At 36.1% G+C, this 26,821-nt stretch overlaps 1 protein-coding gene across 3 annotated transcripts; it reads right to left on the reverse strand.

Annotated features, from left to right (window-relative positions):
- Positions 1 to 353: 353 nt before the first annotated feature.
- On the reverse strand, positions 354 to 25,117 carry LOC117334676 (KH homology domain-containing protein 4-like). 3 transcript variants are annotated; one of them, XM_033894432.1, is made up of 18 exons: positions 24,829 to 25,117; positions 22,427 to 22,577; positions 20,797 to 20,895; positions 20,447 to 20,523; positions 20,082 to 20,134; positions 19,773 to 19,924; positions 19,159 to 19,245; positions 18,814 to 18,938; positions 18,063 to 18,123; positions 13,621 to 13,720; positions 10,863 to 10,943; positions 10,082 to 10,195; positions 7,874 to 8,115; positions 7,287 to 7,454; positions 6,597 to 6,787; positions 5,116 to 5,252; positions 4,216 to 4,299; positions 354 to 4,025 (listed from the first exon to the last, which is right to left on the reverse strand). In XM_033894432.1, coding segments are annotated over exons 1-18 (2,820 nt in total). In that variant the 5' UTR covers positions 24,831 to 25,117; the 3' UTR covers positions 354 to 3,129. The 3 variants fall into 3 exon arrangements, with proteins under 3 accessions (XP_033750323.1, XP_033750324.1, XP_033750322.1); XM_033894433.1 differs by having other exon boundaries at positions 7,874 to 8,100; positions 10,863 to 10,946; XM_033894431.1 differs by having other exon boundaries at positions 10,863 to 10,946.
- Positions 25,118 to 26,821: the final 1,704 nt, after the last annotated feature.

Genomic DNA, 26,821 nt, shown 5'->3' on the forward strand with positions numbered 1-26,821 from the left:
TATATTTCTGTACCGTGACTGTATAATTATTTATACGTCCTCACACCACATACATTTCTCCTATAGATCTATCTCCATTTCTCCCTCCTCCTGTTAGCCCCTCATTGTACAAATAAAAAAATATTTTTGTCCTTCAAACAGGACCTCTGTAATAACATACACAAAGTACTGAAAAGTACAACATGGATGTAACATTCTAACATATATAGGCTATAAGCTCTTGTACCATATATTGTAAACATACTTATATTATTAGATTAAATCACAAGATCTATAAATATTGCACTTGCCATTTAATGAAGAAGTTGTTTCTAATTTTATACTGAATTCAATGACCTAGCAAATTAAAACAAAAGTTGCCTAAAACAGACCTATTTTTATCATTCGATTCTGAGGACTGTCATACAATAAAAATTTTGTTGGTAAAATATGGCATTTGATTTGCTAAATGCTCATGATCATAGGTTGTTAGAACCCATGACAAATGTTTTCACAATAAGGAAATGATAAAATGTCTAACTGGAGTTTTGCAAGAGAGTAAATCCAAAGAGTTTTAGTATTTATATACCCTGCCTGGTAATTATAAGCTTGGTAGCAGGACATGCAGTAAAATCTAGAAAGTAGGTTTTTGACTCCCCTAAGATCAACTGATATCATACAAATATACATGTACAGCATTCTCAAACACTGTTCAATTATATCACAATAAGTTCAGATAATTAATAAATTTTCAAACGAACCTCTTTCATCTTGATAAAATATTAATAACAAATTTAATTTGAACATGACACTAATCAATTTCTTCTTTTTCTTTCTTTTCATTTTTAATTTAAAATGCAATTACGTTTTTCAGTAGGAAACATTTAATAAGCTGCAAGATCAATAAATTAGCAATATGTAGAAATGGCTCATTTTATTAAAAATTCAAAATGTAAGAAAATTGAAAAAACAAATTAACAAGTGGCCTAATGGGCATATACCACTCACATGGCATTAATAAAAGAAGTGGGAGATTGCTATGTAAAGTAAAAGTCATCGATAGTTGATTGTTATGAGTTTTATTTCCAGAAATTGTGTATATTGGGCAGTTTGGTTATTGACAAGTTGTTTGAAGATTTTTTTTCTTATTTGACCATGTGAACTGTGTCAGTGTGACCTTGAATGTAAGTAAAGCTCATTCAGTCTGAACAAACTTGATAGCGCTTTCAACTAGCAAGTTACAAGCCCAATATTGAAAAGTTGTTTACATGTAAAGATTGCAGCATATTTGACCCCTGTGCCCTTGAATGCAGGTCAAGGTCATTCATTTTAACAAACTTGTTAGCCTTTCACCCCAGCATGCTACATGCCATATATCAGGGTCTGGGCCTTTTAATTATTGAGAAGTTGTTTAAATGAGTAGTTTACTCTGGACCCCAGACAACAGATGCCTCACCATGACATAAGTTCACAAAATGTAACACTTTTTTTCCAGGAAATACATGTAGAGCAATTCAAAGTCATTTTAACTTGATGGTGCTGATAAAGAGTGCTGTAAACTATACAAGGCTCAACATCTGATTGATCCCCTTGAAATGGCAATATTGGAAGAAAAAAACAATATAAACTTTGACACATCTTGAAAATGACATCCAAAATACTTGATTAATACTGTTACATGTAGGTCATTTGGACCACAAAGTACAAACAGGAAGAACAGGGTGTACATGTATAGCAGTTTACAACATACCTATGCAATATTAAAGTTGTTTACAAGGACCATCCAACTAATAGGAAAAAAAACACAATCAGTCTTGGATAAAAATTTGACGGGTCTGGTTGTGTCAGTGTTACTTGTACAGGATATTTCATTTATGTAACATTTTAAATTTGGTATCGAATAAAAAGATCTGCAGTAAAACACATCAACAGCAATGATACTGTCCGCTGACATTCCATTGTGACAGATTAATGAAAAATAAATACTCTAAATAACAAAAAAAGGCATGACCAATTCAGCAGTTACGCGCGTCATTGAACACATATGATTAATGATCAGGACTTCACAGCCCTAGAGGTACGTCTTCTCTACCCCACGATACACATGGCAGCTACCTACAGCGTCACTGGTGATCTCAACTGTCAACTTAAGTCTATATAGCAAACAGTAGTGTTAGTCTTGTACTCTGTATTGACACATTGTCCACTGTTTATCAATATACTTCATGACACGCTGCGTTGGTGGTACGAGTCAGAATTGACACACTGTCAACTGTTTATCAATATACTTCATGACACGCTGCGTTGGTGGTACGAGTCAGAATTGACACACTGTCCACTGTTTTTATCAATATACTTCATGACACGCTGCGTTGGTGGTACAAGTCAAAATTGACACACTGTCCACTGTTTATCAATATACTTCATGACACGCTGTGTTGGTGGTACAAGTCAGAATTGACACACTGTGTTTATCAATATACGTCATGACACGCTGCATTGGTGGTACGAGTCAGAATTGACACACTGTGTTTATCAATATACTTCATGACACGCTGCGTTGGTGGTATGAGGTCAGAATTGACACATTGTCCACTGTGTGTATCAATATACTTCATGACACGCTGCGTCGGTGGTACGAGGTCAGAATTGACACATTGTCCACTGCACCATTGCAAGTCCTACCAAGTGTGTGTGTCACGGCTCTTACAGTTATGTAATGAAAGGCCAATATTTTTCATTCATCAATTATTCTAAATGAGTCCGCACGCATAACATAGGACATGTTCAACTATGTTACGACACCTCTGACCTCATACAAACCCTCGTACATTGTTCTTTTACTTGACAGGTTCTCTTCATCCGTATCGAGCGTTTTTTGGACATAGCATCCTTTCACAATCCACTTCCTAAGTGGTCCATCTCGATCTCGATCAAACATTGTCCTGGGATTACAACAGTGACATGTTCACCAGGTTCTCCACAAAAAACCATTCTCTAGGCGCTAAATCCAGTGTTCACCCAATCCTTGTAAGAGACATGGACCCTTCCCTCGGCGTTCTACAGGAACGGTACACATAGTTTTCCTCTATGTGTCATCCTCATACCAGATGAGACAGCTTTTTCCTCCTTGAGAAGTATTCCTCCCCATCAATTAGGCATCCAGAATTGTAATGGAGGCTGTGGCTGCATGGCACTGTTTGGTGGGGGTGGAGGTGGCAGTGGTTGCTGGGGTTGGAATTGCTGTCCAGGGGCGGGGGCAAACTGTGGGGGGTTCTGGGGGGCATACTGAGGGGCAAACTGAGACTGATTGGGTGGGGGTGGAGGCATATTAGCAAAGCTTGGAGGCGGTGGCTGGAGTTGTTCTTGTGGTATCCTCTGGCCCATTCCTGGGTGTGGGGGAGGAGGCATCTCCTCTGGGGTTGGCAGACGTTGACCTTGAAGATGCATCATTTGCTCCCCGGGCATCCTCTGCATGGGAGGAGGGGGACCAGTCACTGTAATGGCCTGCGAGACATTGACGAACTGTGGAGACGGGCTAGGAGAGGAGTGTTGGGGGTAAGGGTGAGCCTGGTCTTGGGGTGGATTGCCTGTCATCTGGGGCTGTGGGTAAGGCTGATTGGGGGGCGGCTGACTGGGGAAGGGCACTTGGTGCTGAATTTGGTTAATCTGCATTATTTCTTGTTGTTGTTGAGCGTTTGGAGACTCCGGGAGGGGAGGATACTGTCCTTGGGGAAATTGTTCCTGTGGAGGAGGTGGGGGAGGCATGCCCTGTTGTTGAGGCGGGGGTGGCATGCCCTGTTGCTGGGGCGGGGGTGGCATGCCCTGTTGTTGGGGAGGCAGGATGTGCTGTTCTATGCCCGGAGGCAGACCCTGTTGTTGAGGGGGTGGAGGTAACATGTGAGCTTCTCCAACGATAACGGGAGCAGCCTGCTGATAGATCTGGGGAGCATTGGAGTACTGGTTGTATTGGTACTTCTGAGCCTCCTTCTGCTGCTGTTTCATTGATGAGTTGATGTCATCATCATCCTCGTCTGACCCGTAAGCTACAACAATCACACATCTCATTAGTTTACACACAATAACTAGCATTCCAAACCACAAATAAACTTTTAAAGTATTTTGAAACTGATAATGATTTATTTTTTAATCAAAGACTATGAAGATTTTGCATACAATCAGTAGATTAATGTGATGTGTTAATTTACCTTCTTTGTTGACAAACAAACAACTCACCAGAAACACTACCTAGAGCTCCTTTGGACTTTTTCCTGTCCAGTCCACCTTGTCTTTCACCTCCTTGTCTCTTTAAGTTCATTCCTGAAGACAAAATGGCTGGCTTTAAGGATCATGGATTAATACTCAAGGAAAACCTCACTATCACTGAGTAACTGGCATATAAACATCGTAATTATTGACTGAGTGACAGACTAAAACATCGTAATTATTGACTGAGTGACAGACTTAAACACCGTAATTATTGACTGAGTGACAGACTAAAACATCGTAATTATTGACTGAGTGACAGACTTAAACATCGTAATTATTGACTGAGTGACAGACTTAAACATCTTAATTATTGACAGAGTGACAGACTTAAACATCGTAATTATTGACTGAGTGACAGACTTAAACATCGTAATTATTGACTGAGTGACAGACTTTAACATCGTAATTATTGACAGAGTGACAGACTTAAACATCTTAATTATTGACAGAGTGACAGACTTAAACATCGTAATTATTGACCGAGTAACAGACATAAACATCGTAATTATTGACCGAGTAACAGACTTAAACATCGTAATTATACATAACAGACTTTAACATCGTAATTATTGACCGAGTAACAGACTTAAATATCATAATTATTGACCGAGACTTAAACATCGTAATTATTGACTGAGTAACAGACTTAAACATCGTAATTATTGACTGAGTGACAGACTTAAACATCGTAATTATTGACAGACTTTAACATCGTAGTTATTGACGGAGTAACAGACTTAAACTCAAGTGTAGGTCACATTGACTGGTAGATATGTCATTACTGGAACAGTTATCAATCAGTACGAGATTCAGGAGGAGACCAAATCAAGAAGGTCCATTTAAAGTTGCTGTAATAAGAGGCGTTACCAGGCAGTGGGGGAGGTGGCATCAGTTTCTTGTCCTGGTCCGATAGCTCCTGACCTGGGGGGTGGGGTGAGCTGGGAGGGTGTGGCGACTGTTGTTGTAGGCCACTGCTATTGACCTGGCCACCTCCAATCAGACTCCTGACAGTAAACAATAAAGTTATCTCAAATGTGTCTCCAAGATACCAGGTAAGTACAGATCAATTTTGTAAATACGCATACTGAGTATTAATGATAATATACAACATTTATATAGTGCATTATCTAATTTGCAAAATTATTCTTATACATAATCATAATATTTCAAGTTGCAAAAAGAACATATATAACATTTTCTGGAACATTTTCTTCAGGTTGGTAATGTAAATATGATATATAACCAATATGATATTTAAGAGCGTGACGTTTTCAATGACCACACTGTCACCTTCATCAGACTAATGACATGTAGTGTCAGAGATCATCAGATGGTAATAGACTTGATCGACTGTGTAGGATGTTTCGTCTCTATCATGATCCTAGTTAACACCAAGATCAAAAATAATATGACAAGATGGAAAATTAGAACAGTCATCCAGGGACCAGCTCATTATTTTTTTCACAAAATTTACCATCAGTTAACAAAATCTGATTATAATTGATAATTGATCGGAAAAGGTAAATTACAAAAAAAAACTCATTTGATTCCAATCACTAAGTGCTAGTCACTTCACATTGGTCATTAGTCTGATGAATGTGACAGTGTAGTCATTGAAACGTCACACTCAAATACCGTATCAGTTGTGTCATATAACTTCTATCATACCGACTCAATTAGATAATATATACATGATGTCTGCAAACAAGTCTTTACAAAATGTTCATTAGCAAAGATACATTTTGACCCTGATATTTTACACAGTGGCCTTGACCTTTTGACTCCTTATTTAATTTTGACCAACTTTGCTTCAAAATGTCTTAGCAAACTGTTCATCAGTGAAAAGATACATATGGAACCTACATGTGAAGTTTGAGAAATATCCCGCCAGTACATTTTAAGAAATTGCATAACAAGGATTGTTCAGACGAACCATGGATGTAGAGTTATTTGAATAGCTCACCATCATTAGGTGGTAGGTTAGAAATAGCAATGGTGACCTAGACTCAAAAACTTTCTGCGATAGTTTGGTTTGGTTTGGTTTATTTTTTTTAACGTCCTATTAACAGCTAAGGTCATTTAAGGACGGCCTCCCGTGTGTGCGACATGCATGCGTGTGGTGTGTGCGTATGTGTATGTCCTTTATCACTATGTGAAGTTTGATCAAAATCCCTCAAGGAATGAAGCCACTAGAGTACTGACAAAATTTGATGTCCATACAAGACACGAGAGGAACACTGTAGCCCTCCTTATTATCATTAGTAGGGGACTAATAAGATGCATGATACCAAAAGTTGGGATAAAACTCTCCTTATAAAGTGAAAGTTACATATATCAGACAGACTTACCTATTCTCCTCAACAGGTAATCCAGGTGGTGCCATGGATGCTATAGGCATTCCTTGGGGGACACCATGCATTCCCATGGGTGGGACTTCCCCACCTTGAGGGGGAGAGATCTGCAGTTGTTGTTGTGGCATAGAGGTGTTCGGGGGTGGGGGTCCCTGAACCACTAAGTTGGTCAGATGAGGTGGCCCATGCTAAAAAAATAAATTTTGTTTTTTGTTTCAAATTGAGTCTGTCTGTATTAAAAGTATAAATGCTGAATTTGTTCATGTGTCCAAGTGAGTCCAATAGATTTACACATAAACTTTATGACGATCAGTCGTGACAGTGAACAGTCGTTACAGTGAACAGAGTCGTGACAGTAAACAGAGTCGTGACAGTGAACAGTCTCTACAGTGAACAGAGTCGTGACAGTGAACAGTCGTTACAGTAAACAGAGTCGTGACAGTGAACAGTTATTACAGTGAACAGAGTTGTGACAGTGAACAGTCGTTACAGTGAACAGAGTCGTGACAGTGAACAGTCGTTACAGTGAACAGAGTCGTGACAGTAAACAGAGTCGTGACAGTGAACATTACAGTGAACAGAGTCGTTACATTGAACAGAGTCGTGACAGTGAACAGAGTCGTGACAGTGAACAGAGTCGTTACAGTGAACAGAGTCATTACAGATTTACTAAGTGTTGAAGGTTACCTCATATCCAAGTAAATTCTCTGGCACTTTCTCTTCCTGTTTCTCCTCAGTAAATCTCCTTTTTGGTTCTTCCCGAGGCATAGGTGAATATGTGTACGTCGACGCAGTGGTCACAATCATAGGTGCCGAAGTTGCAAAGCTCATAGCAGGACTCGACTGACCATTTACCTGTAAGGAATGAATCCTCTCGTTACACATGTCAAGGAAATTCTCATCAATAAATTTAATTTTCAACCTGTCATTAAAAAAACTGAAATGAAGAAAATTTCAACCTGTCATTAAAAAACTGAAATGAAGAAAAATCTATTTGATATATCCACTTTTATTTTCATTGAAAAACACCAGGTGCAGTCACAGTGAAACCTGACTCTATCGACCACAGTCTTTAAGAACACCCTGTAACATCCTACCTTCCCCACCAGAGAGACCACATGCTCAAAGTCCTGAGTACCTCACACAAAGTCCTCAGTACCTCACATCTTGAGTATTAATTAGTTTGAGGATGAAAAGCATAAGACATTGTCTTAATTGTATGATGTTAATGCTGAATTAGAAACTGGAACATGAAATGATGAATGATGTCTCACCTGGGCATATATTGAGCTTGGTGGGAGAGGCTGAGGTGGGGCAGCCCATATGGGGACTGGCTGGGAATGGGATACCAGCTGTAGTTCTGGCTGCACAGTTGTGACAAGGGTTGTCGTAGGTACCGGTGCCTCTATCTGAGGTGGACCCATGGGGGCCAGGGTGGTCAACTGGTGGGGTGGCGGAGGGCCTGTAGTCTGCACCAGCATCTGAGGAGGTGGGTGTGCCCCTGTAACCGATGTACCTGTTTATATAAACAATTCCAGTGGTAATGACAATTACACCATGTAATCGAGGTTTGTCAATTATTGCACAAAAGGTATTCAGATAATTCATTAAGAAGACTACTCTCTCTCTCTCTCTCTCTCTCTCTCTCGCTCAATTAAAAGGAATGTGATATATCCATAAATACAACAGCATGCTACAAATATTTGCATTAAAAAACCAGATATCAAAAATAATTCCAAATCAGAGAAATTTAATGACTTTACTATGATATAAAGGACAACACAATAAAAGGATACCGTAATGTTGTCCCATTTTTTATTGGTAAAGAAAAATCAGAAAGATAAGTAAACATCTAAGCACCCATTGAGTCTTCCTCTTTCACACTGCTTACAGCAGCTTGTAAACTTGTTTATTCCTAACACATTTGACACATCATTGTGCGTCACAAAAATTTGTCCTTCAGAAAATCAGTGACATTGTATAAATAGTCACAGTTGATTTTTTCTCTCTCACATAATCTGCACTTTGCAGTAACACACACAACAAGAGGCCCAGAGGGCCTGCATCGCTCACCTGGTTGATTTGACCAAATGTCAAAATAAAGTTCATGATAAATTTGTTATTAGCTTTATTGGTCGATGTCTTACAATGCTGTATATAGTTATATAGGGTTGGGATCCAAACTGCTTCAAAGTTATAACCCAGAAATGAAGTCCAGACTCAGGATGAACATTATTGTGTTTAAAGAAACTAAGACCCTTGGGGTGGGGAAAGACCTCTGGGTCTATTTTTACATCAGGATTGTGTTCATCTCTTAATACCAGGCAATGCTATATGTGATTATTGGGTGGGGATCTAAACAGTTTCAAAGATATAACAAAGAAACTAAGTCCCTTGGGGTGGGAAAAGACCTCAGGGCCTATTTTTACAACATGAACCTGTTTATCTTGAGATGCCCAGCAATGCTATATTGGTTAGGGATCTCAACAGTTTTGAAAATACAAGAAGTTGTTTAAAGCAATACTGTCAATTTGCTCCCTTTTGCCCAGCCCCCATCATTTGTATGAATTTGAATCCCAGTTGCTAAGGGATGCTTCCTACCAATATTTGGTTAAATTCTGATCATGATCAGTGGTTAAAAAGAAGTCAATTGTTGACAGACGGATGGTCGGACACCACGGAACGGAAAAAGCTCAGCTCACCTTGGTCCTTCGAGGCCCAAGTCAAAAATGTTGGTGATGATCTTACCTTATCTTGCAGGTTATCATGTTATGTGCATTTCACCAAGTACATCATCATTTATCCATTTTTCAGACTTAGAACCATTATGTTTTTTTCTTTTAACCTTGACAAGTGACCACCAAAATATAGAATATGGTGTTTTCAACAGAATTTCAAGAAGACACAGTTGGTAAGTGTTGTGTAAATAAAACAAACAAAACACAATAGGGCATCTACATCTTGTTGTGGGGCAGTAATGATATAGGCAAAGAGATTGTAATCGGAGTATATTTCTACTCCTCTATATATATAGCAGTTTATTTTACCAGTGAAATATCAAAAAATATGCATTCTATAAAAGTGATATTTTTCACTAGTGAAAAATATCACTTTTGCTGATTTGACCAATCAAATTAATGATTAGAAAATACCAAAATAATTGACCAATCAGAAAGCCTGACATATATCTCAGCACCTGGACAGGGGGAACTACATTTTTTGTTTACAAATTATCGCTGTAGGCCTAGTTAGCATACGGGGTAGGTTTTTCGTTGATAAAAAATGTAATAAACAGAATATCTAACAGTGTCTTCAGTAATACCAAATATATTTCACTTGTGTGGCTAATATTTAGATATTTTTCACTCGTGCTGCGCACTCGTGAAAAATATCTAAATATTAGCCACACGAGTGAAATATATTTGGTATTACTGAAAACACTGTTAGATATCCTCTATACATGCCTTCCACACCAAACGTACCTGGTGCAGCTGTGAACACTGAAGTGGGTGTGGCAAGAGCAGAACTGGAAGGCATCACCACAGACGAAGCTACTTGGTTGACTAGCCCAGAGAACGAGGTGACAGGTTGGAGACCTACAAGATTAACAAATACTTGATAAAAGCCTTAACAGTCAACCATGTTTTGAAATGTTCATACATCATGTATCATTTATTTGCTCATGATAAATACCTAATTTATTATTTTGACCAGGTAAACTTTCAAAATTCAACCCCTCCACAAGCTCCACAAGTGAAAATGTGAAACCTGATATTAAATTCACAATTTTGATTAAAAGTACCATAAAGACATTTAAAGAAGTTTCAATAATATGTAAATTATTTCATCTCATCATATTGAAATTTCAACCATCATTTAGGAGGGATGACACAGAAGAAAAACAATTGCAATAGTCAAGATCACTTGAGAGTTTGGATAATATTTTCTGTACTTTTCTTTTGATAATCTCTTGCTTTGACAGACAGAGTAGAGTAAATGACTCATGTGACACCATATCTCTAAATTTCATATTGCAGTGTTTGAAGTTGGTCTTAGCTTCATGGCATAAGTGAGGTTGTCAACTGATATACTGACCAGAATATAGTAGTATCAAAACTTTAAAAATGTCCAAAAGACCAAAGCATAATTTGTATGGATATTGCAGAAATGTGGTAGGAATCTTGCCTTTATGTTAACTATATAAAATACTGACATACTGCAGCAAGCCACATTTTCTATAGGAGCTAATTACAGTATACATACCAGGGTGGTTCTGAATCGGAGGCTGTGCCACGGACGTCAGTGTTGCCATTCCTGGTTGTTGGCCCATCATACCTGGAGGTGCTGCTGTTGGCATAGAAACACATACAATAAACAATGGCACACCAACTCCCTGTGACACCATTACAAAAAGAAATCAAATTTAGGGGAATGGTAACAAGGACGGAAGACTTCTGCAGATTACATCTGTTCATTCTGCCAGACAATGGATGAGCTGTTGTATAACATGTTACAAAGGAAAGAAGTCTGGATAAAAAAGTTACTCTACAAGGCACATCTATACATATCACTGCAGTTCTTTTCCTTCTGTCTGCATTAACAGATCTTCTTTTGATATGCACAGAGAAACAAATTAAACTGCAAAGTCTGCAATAACTAAACAAACCAGGAAAAATCAGTTTAATCTGAGTTTTTTTTCAAGGCTGAAAATGTTCAAAAACCCTTCTATCTAAATGAAACTTGAAATATTTCAGTCAAAATGAAGGAAGGAATAAAAAAGAAATTCTTATAAGTTCTGGTTGAAAAAAAAGAAATCACAAAAAAAATTATAGGAAAACATGGAAGTACTTTTTTGTATATGTATGTTATTAAAATATAAGCATATATAATCAAGTTCTATCATACGCATAAATGGTACATCACAATTTCAATAATACAAAATATAAAACAAATACAGTTGTGTCAAGTATTTTGTTACTTTGATATTTTTTTGTAAGATCATTTACCATGATTATGGACCCTTCATTGAAGTACAAAATCAAAGATGACAACTGGTCTCACAGTAAAATATAACTGCTACGTACATGTTAACACAATCCACTGACCAACAGGACACTTGTACTTTATAATGTCTCGGATACTGATTTTAAAGTAAAGAAAGTAGAGAGTTCAAGCGACTGGATTTGTGTATTCAACAAAGAGGAGTTTCAAAATTATTTTTTTTATTTTATTTGCTTTTTTACAGAGATTTGATCTGTGTACCTTTTGATTATGTAAGCAGAGAGCTTTTCCAATATGTCGGCCGACAGGATACAATTATAGAACGATCCAAAACATGATCGATTGCTTCCTCAAAAGGCCAGCACTCTCGTCTTTGTGTTTACATCAGGTTAAATTCAATACATACTTAACAGGAAACCTTTGAACTTAAACGCCTAAACACAACATAAAAGATTGGACTCTCTACCTTAAACACACTTCTTATATACTGTAGTCTTCAGATAGTTTCAACTTCACCAAGAACTCATGATAGGCTTCAGCTCAAGATAAGCTGATCATGTCGAAAGAAACTTCAAATTAATATGTATACAATTTCTGAATAAAAAAGGGAAAACAATTTGTATTTTGTTTCAGCTAGGCTGAAAGCTTCCAGTTCAGGTGGCCATGGCTACATTACAAACATAACACAAGATGTTTTAACGCAAGCCTCTGCATTCAAAATTAGACTCTGATAATCTGTGTGTCGACAAGTAGCCTCCAGTTACCACTCAAAGCCCTGGAGAATGTTCTGTAGACAGACTTTGTTGTAGGAGAGGAGTATAAGTATAGTGACATCGCTTCAGCACACCAACCTTCTTACTCTCCCTAAATACCAAGTCTTATGAATACCCTATATGTTGTGGTGGTTAATGCTGCAAAAATTATCAAAAAATCCCCATTTTCACATCATGAGTTTGATTTCACTTCTTGTGTATCTAAGGATCGAATTGTCTGAAATACAGAAATAAATTGTTGCTGACATTTCCTTGTTTCTAAAAAAAAAAAAATGTTTTTCATTTTTGTAGAATTTCTTCATTTCTTCTCCACAGACTGAAAGAAGACATTAAACGACAACAAAATCATAAGTATTTCATGTAGAGCTCAAGCACTGACATTCTTTCTGAAAAATCATGGACTACACATCTCAAAATATTATCAAGTCTTGGCATTTTATGAGGCCAAATCACTTACTCTGCAATAAGAAAATCTTCTTATCGTACAATTTTTTTTTTCATATACATACTTTTACTTCTCCTAAAAGATGTTGAATAAAAATTGAGAAATGATTGACATCTGTATGTTGGATAAAAAAAATTAATACTTGATGGACGGGCACAGATCTGGGGGAAAACTGGTTTAAAGGAAAAATGTCTTTAACTGTAATACTAGATTGAATAAAATGAGTCCCTATGTCGAGGAGTACAAGCCTTAAAAAAAATTAACAGTGATTCTTTAACAAAAACATTTCTCAACTTGTAACCTTTCCCATGTAAAATCTGAGGCCAATATCTCTAAATGTCACTAATCATATCTAATGTCAACTAAAGACATTTTTTGTATAAAACATTTTATCATCAGATGATTGACAAGAAAATGTTGTTTTTTTTTTTGTTTTTTTTTAACTTCTGAGAGGAATAATAACAAAAAACGAATAATAAAAAACAAGATTCTAATCCTTCACTGGCACCCTATGAAGTGTAAGTACAAGTACTACTGACAACATGCTTTATTCCTACTGATCTGATCTTGTACTCCAAGAACATACAGAACATCAAACTTAGAAAACTAATTAATATGTTCTCAACATCCCACAAGTCCAAGATGTTTCCCAACATTCCTGCCGAGGACCATTTTTCTTCTCATCATCCTGAACAGCCATCACCTACAAATAAAACATACCATAGCAACAGTTGCTGCCCTGCCATCTTGCCACTGATGGCAGATGGAAACGTACTACCTGAGCTGCTGGGGAGGCACTTACACTGATGTGGTATGCCGGCGAGAATGGTGGCCGGTCCTGGGGCTATGGTTGGCGGCAAGGCAACCAATGCCTGCTGAAACTGGGCATAATCGTGTTGTACCTAGAAGAGAATAAGTGGTCTGGCATGATTACTGCTCCATTGGACTACAAACCAGAAGATTTCACTTATTTCTACATCAGCGGATGTAGGATATGTTATAGGTTTACATGTACATACTGATATCTCCAGGCATACAGAATCATCAGGACAAACTGCCAAACAATCATCAATTAAATTTACAACTATCATTAGAAATATTTCAATCATTCTATAAAGAACTGCATGTTTCTGATTTTTTTTTTTTTTTGAATTTTAACAATTTTTTTCGATAACTGAGTCTTCACTGAAATAATCATATTTTGAACATTGCTTGTAAAATTGTCCTAATTTTCAAGCCATAGATTTATTATCATAGATATCTTCCCTCTTAAAAGCACAATTAACTTTCACAAATTAAATTGGTTTCATGAAAATTATTAAAGAATTGTCAACAATACAATTCCTGAACATTCTTTTCAATACTGAACAAGTAGCAATCATTAAAATACTGAACAAGGGTCAATCATTGAAATACTGAACAAGTTCCAATCATTGAAATACTGAACAAGTTCCAATCATTGAAATACTGAACAAGTTCCAATCATTGAAATACTGAACAAGTTCCAATCATTGAAATACTGAACAAGTGTCAATCATTGAAATACTGAACAATACCAATCATTGAAATACTGAACAATACCAATCATTGAAATATTGAACAAGTACCAATCATTGAAACACCGAACCAATCATTATGACTTTGAGACATTAAGAGTTCTTACGGTGATAAAAATGAGGGAAAAGACCTGGTCCGATAAAAGGTAAATTCACAACTGTTTTACATAAGACAGAAGAAGTGAGCTAGTGGAAGCAAGTGTTATTAAAGAACAAAATAGGCACAAAAAAAAACAACAAAAAAAACAAACTGTTAAACTTGATTAATAAACAATATCATTGTCATTATTGATGAGAACAAATTCAAAGAAAATGATAACCGATTTTAGCGGCAAACTTTTCTCAAAACAACCATGCAAAGCCTAGCTAACTGTAATGGTTGTGTGGCTCCAAAATATCTGTCCGTTTTGTTTACATCTTAATGCCAGTAAAGCTGTTGAACATAAAACAATAGCCCTATAGGACTTAACGCTCACCTGATCAAATAATAACTCCTCTACACCTTACAACACGCATTACATGTAGATGTGAATTTTCTTTAACTAACTTCAAGACCAATTTCAGTAAGTTTACAATATAGCGATACAAATACTATGGTTGTTTAATCCTTCCTATCTTGATTAAAGTTAATATTTCCATCCTGGTGAGTTAAGGACACAAAATTCTCGAGATTTTGCTCATACTTTTGTTACGTACAATACACTGGTATTTCAGCCATTTTAAAGTTTTAGGATGTGTAATTTCTAAAGGTTTATACAATGTATACAGCTATACAGCTAGTCCTGAGAGCTACATATAAAGTGTATAGAGTTAAGCGTAGTTGGCCCTGTTTACAATTGAACACATATAAAAAAGTACAATCAAATTTATTACAAATCAATCACTCATTAGTTACAACCCCAAATTTTATCAAACTCTTCATCACCATCAGGTGGACTTTATTATGCTGTAGTCTAGAGTTTATCTTGTCTACAAACAAAAATTTATGCAATTTTTCATATTTCATCATGATCAAGTGATTATTGCTGTGGTGGCCATCTTGTAAATTGAATGAACTTTTGAAATAGCAACTCTCGTTCAGAAATTTCACTTGAACATTCATGCTAAATCTTATAACCATGAAGCTTATGATATTGGAGTTATATTTACACTTTAAAGATGGCAGTCATGGCGGCCATCTTGAAGTTCCTTTACACTTAAAATGTACAAATATTTGGTTAACACATGTTACTTTAGTCATTCCAAGCATGTTCCATCAATATTTGTTGAGAAAAGTTTATGGATGATGCACGACAGATGATGCCCCATAACCATAGTGCTTTGATGAGCTAATAAATAGGGCGTTAAATACAATAGAAAGCTGCAAGCTGGATACAAGATTCGTCCATAAAGACAAGAATTCAGGACAAGACTGCAAACCATACCACAGGGAGGTATACAAGAGATCCCAGAGGGATATTAGAGTCCACAATTGAATGATCTTTATCGGTTCTATGGCAGACAAATATTCTCTCTGCTTTTCCCTTCTTTCTTCTCAATGATCTGAAGACAAGGCCAGGTGGAACCTAGATGTGAGTTTTGAGAAAGATCCCTGCAGTACTTTTCAATAGTGACAATAAAGTTCAATTCTCAAAATCCAATCTGGCCACAGTTGGTTTGTTTTCGGATCAAAAATCGAAGTTGAACTGGGAAGCAAGAGGAACCTAAACATGGAAAAGATTAAGTTGTGTTTTAGTGATCTCCCAAACCTTTAACATCTAAGATTAAGTTAGGAATAATATCATGGCTACATATATAATGACAATATGTAACAAATTCAACTTGGGAAACAGCCCCATATTCATCATCAATTTGAGCCTTTTCATAAAAGTTAATGAAAGACTTACATTTAAGACAATTATTATCAAGATATCACAACCCAAGTTTGAACTACAGTACAGCAATGGTCTAGATGTAGTGACATGGTTTGTCTTTATTCTGATTTAATCAATTCCCAAAGAACATGACCTGCACATTAACAAAAAAAACTTCAAATTATTAACATGGGCTCTTGGCAAAGCTTTGTCTACTGGCAGTGAACGAGAAGGCAGTGTACAAGGAATAAGTTTTCACAGCAGTAAGACAGTGTAAACAATAAACAATATCTAGCCATCTGCATAAATATTCTTATTTCAGAATTATTCTAAATAAATATTCTTATTTCAGAATTATTCGAACTTTAAACATGTTCAATCTATTGACAAAACCAGTCATTTAGATACATGTATTATATCTCTGACTTCTTAAAATAATAAATATTACCCAAGCTTACTGAGCATAGATTAAGCAATACATATCCCCTACTGGCCCCATCTCAAAATAGTAAGTGACCTTGACCTTGACCCAAAACCCTCGAAACTCATACTTGTCAGAGATATTATTGTCCTTTATCATAGTGTGAAGCTTGACCGAAATTCCTCAAGGAATAAAGCTGCTGGAGTGCTGATAAACTTTGGTGTTACATACATACGTACAAGATGGACGGAGAGGAGGAAGCCTATAGTTTCACTAGAAGGGGACCAATAAAAAGAAACCTTTAAAAAGGGTTAGCATATTCCAAACCACCAAACAGAAGCAGCCAAACATAAGAAACTATAGAAAGCTTTCAGTGTTTGTAGCCTTTCAAATGTCTAGACAAGTGTGCGGTGCCAGAGATTTCTGCATCCTGACCGAGTCCTGGGTTAAGTTTGGACTGAACTGGCTTCATTTTGCTGTCTCATAATGCTTATTTCTATGAACTGGCTTCATTTTGCTGTCTCATAATGCTTGTTTCAATAAGTTTTCAAAATGCTGAATTGAGACTTCTTGAAAAACTCAACGCTACAAAAATCTCTGTGCAAGTTGGGTCAATACATGTGCCAGGTTAAAAAGCAACTTGCAAAACAGTTGTGAATTTAGTACAAAACATTAAATAGCAAAACATACAACAAGATATTTTTTGTTATACAGATGGCACAATTTTGAGTTTTCTTCTGAATGATGAAGTATGAAACACTTACAAAAAGAAGAAATAATACCATAATGCAAGATATACAATTTTAACTGTTGGATATACATTACAACATAACAAATCAAAGTGTAATTATTCAAAATTTGAAATAATATTGCTGCATCAAAAATTGAGTTAATCATATTCTGAAATAAAATCGCAAAGAAGCTATAAATATAAGGTGAGTTTATCAATATCTCTGGATTCCCTGCATTACTCGTGAATCTTTAAACATCCTAAACATCGCTTTGTCTATTACTGGAAATTGGAAGGAAATGCTATCATCTAGTATGTAATCAAAACTGAAAGGAATGGAATAATCTCTTACCCTACAATTCTGAAAGATGAATTACTTCATTAATTACAAGAAAAGGAAATAACCAATATCACATGTTTAAAGCCCTAAGCCAATCTAAACTTGCATTTGTGTTAAGGAGTGAACAGTACATCTTATTTCTTAGTAATTATTAAAGATACATTTTCATCAATGCCAGATTCCTAAATATAACATGCATTCTTTTGATACTCCTCCAGACGATTCAAATTCTGCAAGTGTAAATTGGCAATGCTAGAAATTTTATGAAACAAAGATGAAGATTAGTTATCAAATGTATAAATCACTACCATGGACAACAACTTTCCTGGATGTATAAAACTTACCGTTTGGATGAGATTTTCCGCTAGCTGCTTAGCTTGCTGGAGTCCAACAACATTTTGATGCCTGTGGAAAAATAACAAACAGCATTCATCACAGTGAACTGATCATTTAAAACTACAGAACCAAACAGCAGAACTGTTTTATAGATTTCGTTAATATACTGGTAGTGACATTCAAATACAAAAGGCCCAGAGGACCTGAATCACTCACCAGTATATTTCAGTATTCGTGGCAAAATACTCTTACACAATTCAAGTTACATTACAAATTCATTCCTTATTTTGAACTGTCTCTTCCAACCATGATTCAAATCAAATGGAAAGAAGGATTCAAGATATTCTCCTAAATTACCTCCTCCCCCATAACCTAATGTCCTAGGGTAGCCACACCCTCCATTTGCACCACAATGGATCTCCTTTGCCAAATCATGCTCAAGACCAAATTTTGACTCATAGCACAGGTAAGTTGTACAGGTGGTAATCATAGGACAGGTAAGTTGTACAAGAGGTATTCAAAGGACAGGTAAGTTGTACAGGTGGTAATCAAAGCACAGGTAAGTTGTGCATGTGTTATTGCATCATTTTTATCACATTAGCCTACATCATTTATCATAACCTTCCTTTTACTTCTACATATTTCATAAATTATCCATTAATCAAAATTTGAAAACAGATGTTTATGTTGAAATAGAATTTGTAATTGAACCATTTTGTCATGAGTCAGAGTTTTAAATATTCAATCCAAGATACTGACTGGATATGAATCTGCATCGGTTCAAATGCTTCCCGGCCAGATAGAGGCTCGAGGAATCCCGATCCTTTTCCTCGTAGTGTCACGCGTGCTCCTGTCTCAGCTTGTATGTGTTGGAGGTAGGATCCCTACAAAACAAAAACAATTGTCCCCCATATACAACCTCTACAAGAACACAGGTCAACATTGATCTTCTATCTACAACTTTGATAACATGTTTTTTAGTTGTCAAATGTTTTCCATATCTTCCTTGAAACAACTTAGATTATAATGTATAAATGAATTCCTTGATATCGATATCACTACAGTAATATGTGTTGATTTTTAAGTACTGTTAATTCTACTCACCCCTGGCCCCATAGTTTTGCCCTTAACATCAAAGTTTGGAGGCGCATGTTCTAGTCCAATAAATAGTTTCTCCTGAAGGAACATCATCTGAAATGAAATTAAATCATATCATATTTCAGTTATATACTACTAAAACCTCAGACTAGGTACATACATAACTTGTGAAGGTTTGTGAAACAAATCAACTCCTAATGCCACTTGCACAAATAGAGATGCATGCAAAGTCTAGCAAAATCTCTCCTCGCATGTGACACAGACAAATTGTTAGTAGTTTGAAAAGAATTGAGAAAGGCTTGTTAAACAAGAGGCCCAATGGGCTGTTATCTCTCACCTGTTATTCACTGCTTTAATGATTCAAGGCCTTTCAATAACTGAGAAGTATTTTCAGTTTTTCAACAACTTTGACCCCTGTGACCTTGAATGTGCTTCAAGGTAATTTCTTTTCGCAAACTTTGTTAGGCTTCATCCCAGGATTAAGAATTAAACATGTAACACAATTTCTGTGTTAGAATGAGTTTATATTAAAAGCATGAACATTTAGAACTTGTTCTGTTATTAACATAGGTTCAACTTAATATTTTACAGAGTTTTTGAGAAAATGTTTCTGTACTAACCCCAGCTGGTAGACTGGGAATCGACATCAATGGTGGTGGTTGGTTAAATGCTGGTCGCTGCATTGGCGGGGGCGGCCGTATTGCTGGAGAGAATCGGGTGCCTTTTGTCTTCATTCCATTAGTAATTATTTCATTGATCCTTCCAACAGCCACTGAAACAGAGAGTGTCACTTTAACATTGTCAATAGAAACCAAACCAAACAGAAAAGCATTTTAAGAAATTGCTTTAACATTGAGAACCTGACATGAGTTTACCCGCCTCCTACACAATTTCATCAATTAATTAAGATAATTAGCAATGAGACTTACTATCGACAGATTCTTGGACAGGACCCTGGACACAGAGGTACAACGGGCGGTCTCTGAAATTGAAAAATACATATTGGTGATTTGATTAATTTGAACCTTCACAAAATTGTTTTTCACCCTGAAATATTCATAATTTCAATTGTTGACGATACAAATAATATGTAACAACAAAGGGAACCTGTCCTGGTTAAAACAAGAAATTACTGAATTTTATTACATTTAAATTTTTTATGAGCTCACTATTTCAATATAAAATTGATTTTCAAGTTTACCAAAACTAGTAGTAGTATATAGCTATATGATAAAATGGCTGTGAATTCATGTGATGAGCTAACTTCATTCAAAACACTTTAACAAATACTGACCCCAGGTTTCTAGCCCTGTCCTCTGGATTAAGATATCTCCCTCTAGTAGATACCGCTGCACCACTAAATTTTGAAATCTGGCAAAAAAAGGGATGGTGTGACTAAGGAAATAAGATATGTTCTGTTAAAGATAATGAAAGTGCTTATAATATATTATAGGAAAATATTTCTTATTTGAAATACACCAATAGTAATATACAGCCCTTCTACTTATCACAAGGTTGTAACAATTTTGGCATGAATGTTTTGCATGACATTCAATACTCATCCAATTTAATCTGATTTTGCCGTATGTGGAGTAGGTCAGTTACAATTTGTGAGTAAAGCAGTATTTCCTGTGTAAAAGTTACCTCCTCTTGTGTAGATCCTCGAGTGAGCATATTTCGACATCCAATAGGAACATCATTGATTTCTACTTCAGCCACCACGAGGTTGTTTATAGCTCCGACCTACAAAACAAGGTCAATGTGTTATCAGGTAATCATTAATGCTTCAATGCCGGCCTACAAAACAAGGTCAATGTGTTATCAGGTAATCATTTTTTATTTAATGCTTCAATAAAATTTGCTGTAGCATTCATGCTCTTGCAAACACTTTTCTTGATATCAAAACCTTAAAATAGTGGAGACTTCCGAAAGCTCTGTCTAGTAACACTGAAATGATAGGACATGGAAATACTGTAATAAAGCCTGAGTGACCATCACATGTTAGGAGATGGGTAATTGCATCAATGATACAGCAATTGTTAGTATTTTTAATGGAGTCTCTCATTACTAAGAGTGTGCTAGCCTTAAACGAGAGAAGTCAGAAGACAGCTCAGATCACCCAGGATGGGTTGAAATTCGGAATTAGTTTTTTTAAAGTAGGTCAAAGGTCACAGTCAAGGTCAGTAAATGAGGTACCAATGGAAAGACCTTGTCACAACGAACACACACATCAAAGCTGTATCCTTATTAGTATTAACACAACACTGTTTTATAACAAAAGGCCCAGAGGGCCTGAATCACTCACATGGACATTTCGGAATTATGGCAAAATTACTATTTCCAATTTTCATGTTGACCATAATATGTTAGTGATGCTTAGGAAATGGTATACAATATTTCTAACAATCACTAAGGAAATGGTATACAGTATTTCTAACAATCACTAAGGAAATGGTATACAGTATTTCTAACAATCACTAAGGAAATGGTATACAGTATTTCTAACAGAGGTTATATGATTCATTGATGCATTGGTGAACCTATAAATGAAATGCCAAAAATTACCTCTCTTGGTGTTTTTGTTAAAAAAAAAAAGTAGGTAAGTCTGTGTTTCCAGTCATGTGCATAACAAACTATTGACCATTTCATATTTCACAACTGAGACTTTGAAAACAGGCCAAGATAACTTGCATCCTGATTCTTTAGGATATATACATAGCACTAAATCGAAAATAGGTCAAGGTCATTTATTTCTAGCAAAATATCAACCCTCTGGGCCTTATGGAACTTGTGAAGAAGATTCTTGAAGTTTTAACATATCTGACCCATGTGACCTTAAAAACAGGTCAAGGTCATTTAAACGAGGAAATTTGAATGTTTTTGTCAACAGGAACCTCCTGGCAAAATATTAGTTGCTTATATTTTTCTAGAAGAACTTGAAGAAATTGATGAATGGACGGACTATGGATGCTCATGATCAATCATGCACCATAGCATTTAAGCTCACTGGCACTTTGTTCCATGCGAGCTAAAAACTTTAACCTAGAGCTGTCTACACACGCTGATGCTGACACTGACTTCATCTCAGCAAGCTATAATCTTAATCAGTTTTTACTAGATTTAGGTAATAATACTCAAGTTTTTACTAGATTTAGGTAATAATACTCAAGTTTTTACTAGATTTAGGTAATAATACTCATGCATTGAGTTATCCAGAAATGAACCCCGAAATATTTAGTAGACTTGATAATTAAACACATTATACTTTAAGTACCTTCATCTGTTTGCTACCGTGCTGCTGAGATAACTGTGATGGTTTGAGTTTGCCTTTAGCAATGAGCATAGTATTCACTTTGGCTGCTGCTTCTTTAGCTGCGTCTAGACTACTTTTGTTGTCGTCACTCCACCTACTGACTCTGTTCAACCTAAAAGATAATGAAACATTTAGGAATTAAAAAACAAACTAATTCTACAAGTCACCAAATTGTTAATTCATACAGATGTGAATGGGTTACAAGTACATTTTGTATACAGTACTTCAGCACAGGGTTTTTCTCACTGATTTGGAAAAGGGCCTTTTTGTCTCATTTTGGGACAAAAAATTGGGAAAGATTTCTTCAGGAGTAAACTGAAAGTACTACTAAATAACAACTCAAAAGTACGTAAATAAATGCATGCTGACTAGCCAACAAGGCTATTATTCACAGTTCATTACAAATTAAAATAGCTCATTTCACTATGTAGTAGGGCTGGGTATTTGATGTAAAAATTGTATTGCATTATACAGTGGAACCTACGCTTATTTTAATGTTCTGCTATCCAGACAAAAACATTATTTATAATAACCAAGCAAGCAATGATTATGATATGCCCTTTGAACTGGAAGTTGGGCCCATTACGATCGATGTACCATTCCCTCGTCATGCCAAATCTCCTTACTGATCACGATCAGAAGCCAATATTTATTCGGCATTCCTAATTCACCTTAAATATCAAATTTAGTTGAAATGGGACAGTATCTAAATTTTACCAATAAGAGGCCAGTTTGCTTCAGCATGGCTATTATGGCAGCAACGCTTATACAGCGATGTTTGGCCATGCATGTACACCAAATTTATAGCCAACAATTGAATTTAAACCAATCTAAGCCACTTTGTGCTTCAGCTTGGTTGTCATGGCAACAAAACCCAGTGATGTCCAGCATCCCCTAATACCTCCGTATGACACATTTGGTCGAAATCTGTCAACAATTAAATTTTGACCAATCCCAAAACATATCATGTGATGTTCAGCATACCCAGCAGTTTACTTGTATACATTTGAAATGTAACTTCAACAAGTATAAAGTTAAGAGTGCTTTTGAAATTAATTAGAAATACATCCAAGTCAAATTTGGCAGTCATTCCACAGGGACATGTATAATCTTACTAAATGAAATAAGAAATACATAAGCTATTGTTTTTTTAATGTTATGTCCCTGTGGTCAAAGCTAAATGTTTTTGCAAAGAAAAGAAGATTTTTTATTTATATTGTATTGAAGGATGTTACCTCATCCAGGATTTTAGACCTTTTTTTGTTGACTTCAGTATATTAAGAAAAGAACAGAAACTAAAGCTCCAAACACAGTGCGAGCACAATGAGTCTCTAATTAACCAAAGGAAGCATGTGATAGGAATCCTTTCTTCAAGTTAAAAAGCAAAGAGTACATTTTTGAAATTTTTCATGTATTCTGGGACAAGAATATTGCTTTTATGTATCAATTGCCAGAATTTATCACATTCTGAATTTGAAACAGTGTACAAAAAACACCCTAGGTCATGACACGATGCACTAACCTGACACGATAGAAAGAGATACAAAGATATCTTAATACAGGGTCAACCACTTTCATCATTCATCTGTTTTTAATGTTTCTGTTATTATAACTATATCCCTTAACAAATATACTATTCCAAAACATTTGTGGATGGGGTTCATCATTGATGACAAACCATTTGGGTTATTTCTCAAATCTTTCTAGGCTCAAGCATACTGAATCACCTTAATGGATCTGCTTGTACCTTTGACCAGTTTGTTTAGTTTTTACTTTGTTTAGCGAAATAAGCTTTATACAGGGTACATGCCTATTATCGTGGCGAACATATTGATGCGACATAAAATCGCAAACATTTCCATGGCATCTTTTTGAGTGATTGATGTTCTGCGTTATGGTAAGTATTATTCACATAAAAACAAAAACTTCTGGTCACATATTAATCAATACTGACTTTTCAACATCCCACAACATTTTACGTCACGGTAAGATATGTTCGTCAAGATGTAGGCACGTGCCGTACAGAGCTCATGTATGTAAACAACTTAAGTGTTTTTCTGCAACGGTAGCTAAGGTTCCTGGGTTCTGGAAGTTACGTTTTATCAGAATCCCAATTATACAATATACAAATAAATCAATATATAATTAATTTGGCGGGTAAATATGTGCATTTGTTCCAGAGCTCATGCACCTATGATTTTACTCGGGATATAAACATGTCACTGCCAATAAGAAGTTTGGACAAGTAATAGCAATAGGTCGCCATGTGTATTACATTCTCGTTGATAAAAGGGATGTTCGGAACTTCCCCTCCCATACTTTCAGAAAAGGAAATCATAATATACATTTAACTTGAAACTGACATGTTATGTGACCAAACACCATCAGCTTCTTCGTTGTGTGGGAAGCTACAAGGGCCTACTGCAGTGTAAAATCCAAAACAAAGTCATGTGCGATCACGAGGCAGAAATTCATCCTGGCTAGTTTTCGGCATTTTGCTCCAAAATTTGTGCTTCTGTTGACAATTTGTGCAAGACAATTTCCAATAAAACGATTTCATAATGGAATTCACTGAATATAAGTCAACAAGTTCATGGGAACAACAATGATCAGCATACCCCTCCGTGGTAGCCATCTTGTCATATTGAAGCATCTGTGACGTCAGAGTACCAAGACTATAGTCCGTTTCATAGTTAAAACAGGATCACCTAGGCTAATTATAGTTGATTTCAAAATAACATATTGATGAAAAGTAGAGAATTTTATCTGAGAATTGTTATCAGGGAGATACTGAAAACAATGTAGATTGATAATAATATTAATATGATACATATTTAGGTAAAAGTCTAACTACAATACAGATATGACAGAAAAAAAACACTTAATTTGAGCAACAATTATTCGCATTGCTTTAAAGTGTAACCTGAACGAAATTATTTAGTTAAATATATTATTCGGTTTAGTCAAAAAACACGAATGCCGAAAACCGCATCAAAATCGGCCGACCCATTACCGAGTAATTGCGATTTTTCTCGAAAACACACCTGAAGCCCAAAGCCGATTACCTCGTTTTGGTGACCTCTGACCTGTGACGTCACAGATTGAACACGATCGGAGCCGCCGTATAGGAAATATATAGAAACAAACGTGAACACGTGCCTGCAATTAATGCGAATTAGACAACAAAAATGAAAGTGCTGAATATTTTTTTTGAGTTATATTTGTGAATTAGTTAATAACAAGTGCTACCGAAACCAGGGACACATAATTTTCTTTTATAACGGGCCATATATAATACAATGTAACATCAGAGACATATATAGAGAGATAAGTAACATCGCTATTTCCCCGTACAAGTGGTGGCTCCCTTTATTCGTGACCACTCAAGCATATCCCTCATCGAGAGCGCCCTGTCCCATATCAAACACGTGCGAGCACAGGTAAATCGGTCTTTGCGCATGTGTGTATCGATGTACTGGAACTTATTCACCTGGTTCACCTGGCTTCGGTCTGTGCTAGACGTTATCGTCTCTTGACCACCTTAATAGATTTCAGTTCATCAAAACGTCTTGTTGCGCCTTGTCCTTGATTCAAAGTTTTTCATCAAATATATCATTATTATCACTATTGTGGTTCCGTGGATTTCTTTATGATTATATACAATTTCTCCACCTCTTAAAGTTTATGTACAGTTTCCACATAATAAATATCATTTTGAATTTGTAAAAAAATTGTCTCACAGTCCTCTTTTTCCTTTTATATATATATTGGCTTGTAGATCTTTAAACACAAGTTGGGTGAAATTTTATTAGCAGGTCTTTCCAATGCTTGTTGAGTCTTTTTTTGAATTGGTTGATTGTCTCACTTTCTACCACTTCCTCTGACAAGTTATTGCAGTCATTGATTACTCTTATATTAAAGGAGTTCTGATGTTCAGTCTGGTTTGGGGCTTCATAATTTTGTATTTGTGTCCTCAAGTCCTCCTGTTTTTCTCCATTTCAAAGAAATCTTCTTTTTCGAGGTTGTCTATTCCCTTGATTATTCTGAATGTTTGAATCATATCCGTTCTTTTTCTTCTGTATTGTAGGGACGGAATGCCAAGTTGTTTAAGTCGTTGCGGATAAGATTGGTTTTTGATATCTTTCACTAGTTTTGTAGCCCTCCGTTGTACTTTCTCAATCATTTTTGTGTCTCTTTGATTCATAGGATTCCATACACTCACTGCGTATTCCAAATGGGGTCTGATTAGGGATTTGTAAAGTGGTAGAAACATTTCCTTGTCTATATGACTAAAGGTTCTTTTCACCAATCCAGTTATTTGATTTGCTTTTTTCACCGCCTTCTCCACATGCTTAC

This window comes from Pecten maximus, chromosome 9, assembly GCF_902652985.1.
Source record: "Pecten maximus chromosome 9, xPecMax1.1, whole genome shotgun sequence".
In the NCBI taxonomy this organism is placed as follows: Eukaryota; Metazoa; Mollusca; class Bivalvia; order Pectinida; family Pectinidae; genus Pecten; species Pecten maximus.